The 8,250-nt window shown below is 33.7% G+C and overlaps 1 protein-coding gene across 2 annotated transcripts in view; it reads left to right on the forward strand.

Annotated features, from left to right (window-relative positions):
* LOC148282342 (uncharacterized) overlaps positions 1–3,065 on the forward strand; it is a 50,082-nt gene extending 47,017 nt beyond the window's left edge. For both annotated transcript variants that reach the window (XM_088225278.1, XM_088225279.1), the window contains 2 exons: positions 426–542; positions 2,515–3,065. In XM_088225278.1, the coding sequence (XP_088081404.1) occupies positions 426–542; positions 2,515–2,820 (423 nt within the window). In that variant the 3' untranslated portion in view covers positions 2,821–3,065. The remainder of the gene's footprint in view (positions 1–425; positions 543–2,514) is intronic.
* The last annotated feature ends 5,185 nt before the right edge of the window (positions 3,066–8,250 follow it).

The following is an 8,250-nucleotide window of genomic DNA, read 5'->3' on the forward strand; positions in this document are numbered from 1 at the left end:
TTTTGTTTCTTCGACAATCTGATAGATGGAAAAATAATTCAATTTTTAAGTAATGCATTTGCAACTTAAACATTCGTTTGCTAATTACACATGAAATGTGATACGATCCTGTTTCTTTAAGATCCTAGCAGTATTTCTACACTTTAAAAGGACACAACACGGCATAGTTGAATTCAAATCAGGAGTTGCGTACTGAGCAACGTCTACAAAGAAAATAATGGGTCAAAACGTTTACCTACTCATTTATGAGTAGTTTAGTCGCCTTCTGTTTGATGTGCGTATGCGGTTTGTGGGCTATTCTTAATTCTATGGTATGTACTACAATCCGCCGTTTTCACTAATTGGACACTTGCCTGGTTTTTAGGGTGGCGGATACCTTAGAGAGCAGTAATGTGTGTATTTATATTTTTAAATTGATATTCCAGATGGACACAGTTTACCCAGAGCCGACCTCCCTACTTTACCGACGCCCAGTCAGGAAGAAGCTTCGGGAAAATGCCGCTAGGTATCGCACGCAACCTGTCACCTTTGCTGAAATACAGGTTAGGTTGCGATCTTGGATTTATTAAATAGAAATAGTTTATTTTCCTCGAATTTATATTTCAGTGATTTTGTGGAATTTCCTATCGTAAAAAAAGATAATCATCAATCGCCCGATGACAAATTGTTATTTTAACTGTTTATCTGGACGAAAATTATTAAAACTTTTTTTTAAAAATGATGTTTATTTTTTATTACATTTAGAATAAATATCCGTTTTTTTAAAATATTTTTGTCCCGATTTGCTAGACAATACGTAAAAATCGGGTCTAGTCGGGACTCGGTAGTCTGTTGTCGGGAGTGAAAAACAACATAATTTAACCGGTAAAATATTTTTAATATATACAATTGTGATGTATAACAATTAGGTACATTAATATTGTATTTTTATAAACCTCAGACTACCTATCGCATATAAAGAAATATATTTTTTGTTTTACTTTCAAAATAAAATAGTATCTTCGAGTAATAAAATAATGTTTTGTCAGAATTTCAAAACAAATTATAATTTTACTATTTCTATTGATATTTTTCTATTTTTATTGATATATAAAAATGCAAAAAGTATACTTAGATCCATTTATACCTCTAATCATAACCCCCTTAATGCTTAAACCTCCATTTTCCCCTCTCAAAAATGTTTTCCCTCTCTGTTGCAATAATAATAAAAATCATGATGGTTTATTAATGTACCTAATATATTTCTATGTATTGTGTGTAGACTGCCTAACTAGGTGCAACCTATTGAAGGCAGACATTTTGTATGCAATGCAAAAATAATAACAAAAAATATTTACCTCTAGTGAATTAATTATATTTATATTTGCCTGTGTCGAGGAGGATGAAAAATACAGTTCTGTGTGTGAATTAGAACCAGAACCCTGGACTAATGTGTTTTCGAACCGATGGCTGCTCTGTAAAAAAAATGAATAACTAAATTGACTGAGGATGTCTGCCTCGTTGAGAAGTAGCTGGCGCTTTCGCCTATCATTCTTGAGGTCCTGGTTTCGGTTCCTGGCAGGGTGGTCGGGAAATATTTATTTATTGCATAAATAAGTATTAACTTAATACCAGGGAATCTATATAAAAGTAGTGAATGACAAAATGAAAACAGAGCGTCCTCTGGTTAGGATAGTCTCCATCTAACATGTTCAGCCTGTTCTAAGATGGAGATTTTTCATTTTTTATATTTTAAATTATAAGTAGTTCTATACTAGTATAACAATAACAAAAAAAAATCTTAAACTTCGCAATTATAAATGAATAGCTAATCAAATGTAAGAAATAACTAATTATAATTATATGAGTAGGAAACTCTTTGATGATTTGCCGAATGTTTGAGTTTACTGTTAACCATATTGACTTGAAGCATATATGTATATGTTTAAAAAAAAAAAATGTTTCTGATCCTATATTTGTGGTGATATACTCGCGTGTCTGTGTCAACTAATTGCTCATCCCATCTCAACACAGGACTTTTAGTCCCATGGAGTTGGAACTTATGTCTCAAATAATATACAATAAACTTATGTATGTAAATAAATGAATAAATAAAGTATATATTGTGCTAAGAATACATAATGTTACTTAAACATAAAAAATACAGTAAAATATATAATAATAAACAATTATAAAATAATGTAATACATAAGAATATAAATATTATGTGTACCAATTATTGATTGATTTGGTGTTTATTTTGTAGAACTCCATATTTAAACTTATAATTAGAAATCAAACACTGATTTGAGTCTACTGAACACTTTATTTTATTTTTACAAATATAAACATTTAAAAATAAAAACTTCGTGACAATTGTTTCGCCTTATTAGGGCATTTTCAAACGAACGTCAATTCGTTCAAACTGCAATATTTTAGATAGACTGTCCCCTGAAACGTTAGACTGCATTTTATGCACCACTTGGTGTGGAAGGATGAATGACGATGGTATTATAATGATTGTTTATATTTCAGGAGGTCGACGAAGACAACTTAGAAGACATCCCGGAAGGTACAAAAGTCAGCTCTATCAGAAACAAATCCGACATCGATCTCAATCGCAAGTTTGACCAGTTTAGGCAGCTGCGCGATAAGAGGTTCAGCAAATCGGAGAACGATCCACCGAGCGCTGAGAACAGCCCCACCAAAGACCCAACTTCCGGGACTTGCCACCCACTGGACATGATTCCCAGCTCTAGCAATAATCAAATTATTAGTCACATGAGTAATAGAAGCAACGCGGCTGTATCTGGGAAAATGATTCAACGGCCGTCTATTTAGCAGATTTACGAATGCTAAATTAGTGTAAGTAATATATGTATAGGCTATTCCGTGGCCAAAGCACAAGATGTTGCAATTATTTCATTCAGTTTACCAGATGTGGTTGTCAGAATTGCGTTTATTAATTATGTTTAGTTATGAAGTCTAGAGACTTTACGGTGTGAATTTTTTTTACAACAGAATGGTTTTACACACATACAAGTACATATTAAATATATTTAATAATTAACATTTCCTGTAAGGTACTTAGGAGGTATTCTTTCTATTCTTTTATTTCATTTGAAGAACATCCCGGTGAATAATTATTTTTGGGAGATTATTAAACTGAAAAATCTCGGACTAATACAATTTAATGTTCGTACTCTGAATTCGAGGAATGATCAGGGAATCCTTAGTTTAATCTTTTGTTGTGAGTGTGGGAAACTCTTATTATATTCCAACATCAACAAGGCGTTCTACAGTTAATTGGAAGTCGCAAAGTTGTTTTACCTGTAAGACATCACAGAATTATAAATATATGTACACCTCTGCTTACACATTTTGCTTTACGGAATACGCCATTCGGTACAATCCCCCTTCACAGTCTCACCTGAACATCATTAATTTACCCAGATGAGACTGGAAGGTGAGATCCAAACACGCACTCTGTAGGCATTTACATGGCTCATAACCAGTCCTTGGCTGTTTTAAGTGGCCACTTTACGTACTAACATTTACCACTCTGCCTATCCATATTTATTTTATTCTTCCATCTCTTGATTTTTGATAAGTTATAAAGCTGAACTCAATTGGTGCGGTGAGCATCGGACTGAATTTTTTCCCCTACATAATAGGCCAGAGGTCGACAATTAGTTTTGGTGGCGGGCCTTACGAATATGTCAAATATTCTTGAAGGCCACACGACCCCCTCGAGCGAGACAAAAGTTGGTCCTGGGGGGAGTAGGGGTTCGCGAGTTATTTTTGTACTCATAAAGGGGTCGCATATTCAAAAAGGTTGAACTGTTTTACCCATTTGGTAAAAAATGTCCTTTATACCATTACATACATATAGATTTTTAAAATTTTCTTTACCCATTATCCAATCGCTAGGATGAAAAATTGGCCAACTTTTTTAGTGTTCACATGCATTTCTCTTACTTCTTCAATTGCACTACAGTCCATATCGAGTCATAGCCTCCATTAACTTTCCAGTTATAGACTTCCAGTAGCTGGGATGCATCCTTTTTTACCTTGTCTTCCCATTGCAGTCTCGGTCTACCGACCTTTCTTCTGCCTCCCGGGGGTGCCCATCTAAAACTCTCTTTGGTACCCGTGATGATGGCATTCTCTGTACATGTCCGGCCCATCTCACCTTATTTAGTCTGATGTGTATGGAGAGCCTAAGGGCTTTATAGGTGTTGTATAGCTCATCATTATATCTAATTCTCCAAGTTTCCCCATCATTCACGGGTCACAGCATCTCAGCAGACTTTGCTGTTAGTGTCCATGCCTCACAACCGTATGAAACAACAGTTTTGATGATAGTTTTGTACAGGGTGATTTTTATTTACTATTTTGATTACTATGAATACTTCTAGACCTGAACACTGGTAGTAAAGGAAAGAATGCTTTATTAAATTTTACCCTTCATTTTTTTGTCTCTTCAACAATGATGCCAATGATGGCATTGTTCTTTTTATTGATAGTGGAGCCCAGGTTTATAAATTCTTCTCTTCTGCTTCAAAGTTATATTTATCATTAAGTGTACCATTATTTTTCCAGTGGCGATTTGTATTTCTGGTCTGCTTCATTATTTAGGTTTTACTTTAATTAATCCGCACACCTACTTCTGCTCCGGTTGTTTCAAGTGGTTCGAAGACTGCTTGTATGGCTGTGAGAGATCTGCCGACTATATTTATGTAACTCTGAACTGTACAGAAAAATGGCCTAAAATCCAGTTTCTCTGACTTTCCTGACTTTTGCATACTAAAGCTTTGTTGTTGTATACATTTTCAGTAGCGTTATCATTTTAAAGATCAATTGTTTTATTAAATTTTTTAATTTGTGAGGTTACAAGTATTAAAAGTACTTTTTGTTGACATTTAATGTTTGCATTTAAATAAGTTATTAGATTTTTAGGTAATGTTATTATTTTTTAAGCTCCATGTGAGGCCAAATAGCCCTATTTAAATGGACTACTGCATATAAATTACATTATCATATGAGATAATGATTGATTGAGAAAAAAACACATCAAAATGTTATACTTAGTTCGTTATACATCTGCTGTATGTTAGTGCCTCAGATCCTCAGAGTAAAAATGTGCTACCGCTATAGAGCCACACAGACGGACAAAAATCATTCTAGGATCATCAATTACAAAGTTGGCTATAGTTTACAGTAAAATGATAGGCTGTAGGTACTCGGGTCAAGAATCACAAGCAATTGTTGTTCAATCAAAAACCTAACCAAAAATTTGCAAAGCTTTTGTTCTATGCAATAGAGTGAAATGGCATCTCAATAGCTGTAACGCGTTGTTACTCTGAGCTCACCCCTATCTAGCCCCCGTCGCTTACTGAAAAAGGATGGGAATATACATGTTTATAAATTGATACAAGCATATTATTCTCTCCTCCCTTGTAAGCCAGTGTCTGGTCCATTCTGCATCGTAACTAGAAAAATTGTAAATTGGTTGATGCTAGCACATTACTTTGGTGAATATGCACAGAATATATTATTACTGACTTTCAAAAAACTAATTTAAACTTGTGTGCTTAATAAAGGTCGGTATTTCATAGACCTTGATATTACTCTTTGACAAGAGTGAATAATGTTTTAAACACAGTTTGCATGAGAGAAATACTATCTTGTTCCAAATCCGTGAACATCCTCGACTGCACAGGACAAGACGGTGAGACAATTCAACCTTAGTTCAATCACGGAACGCTGCAAAACATGACGACACGAGCAGTGGTGGAAGTAAACCATTGTGCGAAGATAGCCTGACCGTCTATTTCTCTGGGATAATATCTTGGTCCATTTTCATACACAATGTTTTGTATTAATCAGTACAATATTAATTCAATGAGGTAGTTTAGCTAGGGCAAATTGATTGTATTGAGCATTCAATTGTAAGGCAACGTTTCTTGAAAATGTATGAAAAAAATAATAAAAAATGTTTTAATAAAAGCGAACCACTTTGAACGACGTCAGTAGTCCATATGAATCATCCAATGATAAGAGAGTTGTGAAAGATTTCTGGTTTACGAATGTCAACGGACTAATCAGCAGAGCTGACCGAGAAGAAGCAGAAGAGAACTTAAGACGTCACACGTGGAGTAATTTCAGAAATACAAATTTAAAAAATCATAGCGCTGATAATTATATAAAAATTTAAATTAATAATTTTTGGCTTAGTTTAATAGTCTATTAATTAATTTAAAAAAACTAATGAACTTCCTCATTGCAGCCGGACTGTTATTGGGTATAAAAATGTGATTAATTCAAACCTGGTAAATATATTTAAAATTAAATACATATAACTTTTCAATACAACAGCTATTTATTTTTAGTTATCTTCTTTGACTCAAATTTGTACCAAGGTTTTTTATAAAAGGTGGTTGATAAAATGTTTTGTAAATTTCAACTCTAAATTCCAATTGTGGAATGCATCATATTATAATGTAAATATGTAAAGGTTGAAAAAGCTTTGTGCATCTTAGTTTTTTATGTTTTGATAAAATAATGTTTAGTGAATATTATGTATTTAGTAATACTGTATATTCATATGTATAAAAATCTGAATCCTTTTTTTATACCTTGCCTAGACTGAGACTTTACTAATATGTTATTCTTACAGGTTATTTTGGTAGATAAATCCTAATAGGTGTGTAATTATTTTTACATTTTATTCTGAAAATGAAGCGATAGTAAAAGTGTTTAGCATTTAATATAACACAATTTAATAAGGAGAGGAAAATCACCATGACAACACATCTTTGAAGTGAGAGTCTGCCTTCCCCAGAAATTGGTTTCTGGATGTCCGCTTAGTGAATAGTTCGGGTTCAATTCCAGAGATCAATAGATATTACAGACTTGAATAAGTTCTCGCTGGTTTTTCGTGAAAATTAATGCTTTGTTAAAAAAAAATTGTAAAGAATATGTCATTGAAAGTATTCTCCATGACTAGTGTTTACTTTTTACCATCTTTCTGGCAGCATATGAATACCATCTTGAAAGAACGACTCATCTTTTGAGGTTATCCACGAGTCGAGCAATTTTTTGGCATCTTCATAAGAATGGAAGTGCTGCTCAGCCAAGCCACTAGTCATTGATCGAAACAAGTGGTAATCGAGCAATGTTCGGTGAATACACCGGGTGGGGTGGGCCATTCATTTGAGAGTTTCCAAGTGTGTTTTAACTAGCCTTGCAACACGTGGCCGAGCGTTGTCATGTTTCTTTTCATATGCAGCCATTTTTCCTTCAATGCTCGGCTCAAACACATCAATTGTAGTCGATAGCGATGGTTTCGTTGGGTTTGAAGAGCTATAATAAACTATACCCAGCTGATCATGATGCAGAGTAGAGATGGTGATGATGATGTTCGGTATGTGCTTCAGCGGTAGATTTATAAAAAAAAAGTACTGTATTCAAATTCCCCGCAAATACTTTTTTTTGGCATGAATTTCGACATGTTTAACACTATGAAAAATATGTTGTTTACACTTCAGACGAATAACATATGTTTACTGGTTTTTCAAGTCTACTGGTTGAGCTTCATGACGAAGTTGGCTGTAGTATTGCCTGCTGTAAAAAGGCTAAGATGACACCATCTGTTGGAAAACAGCAAAAACTAATTCAAGTCCTTATTACAGCTGGAGAACCAATGTATGTGTATTCAAAACAGGACCTGCCATAAGTTCAGTTGGCACAAAGAACCAGACACTTGCTCACAAGGGAGGGGAGAATAATATGCTTGTAATAATTTACAAACATGTATATTTCCACCCCTTTTCAGTAAGTGACGGGGTGCTAGATCCGGTTGTGTGTATTCTACATATATCAATAATCAGACGAAGAAATCAGATGGCCTTACATTCAAATCCCGCTGCAGGCAGTCGTTTGATTTAAATTTACCTATGTGTTGGGCAAGTAATTATTTGTTTTTTTTATTTAAAGATGAATGGGTTATTCTCTTTATTTTTTTGTAAAGCATTAATAAAAAAACAATATTAAAGTTGATATTATTGTAAGAAAATTATTGTTTTATTACTTTGTTATAGTGTTTTCAATACGATATTTTATCTTTTATACGAGTAGTGGCCGAATTTACGCAGTTTCACACCACCAAAAATGACGATTACAAATAATCAAATATTATTTACATAAACTAGTTTTATTTGCAGAATTCATTTAAAAATAACATATACCACATTTAACACAGTAATTTTT

This window comes from Micrasema longulum, unplaced genomic scaffold (assembly GCF_059751315.1).
Source record: "Micrasema longulum isolate JH-2025_06_02 unplaced genomic scaffold, ASM5975131v1 h1tg000340l, whole genome shotgun sequence".
Taxonomy (NCBI): domain Eukaryota; kingdom Metazoa; phylum Arthropoda; class Insecta; order Trichoptera; family Brachycentridae; genus Micrasema; species Micrasema longulum.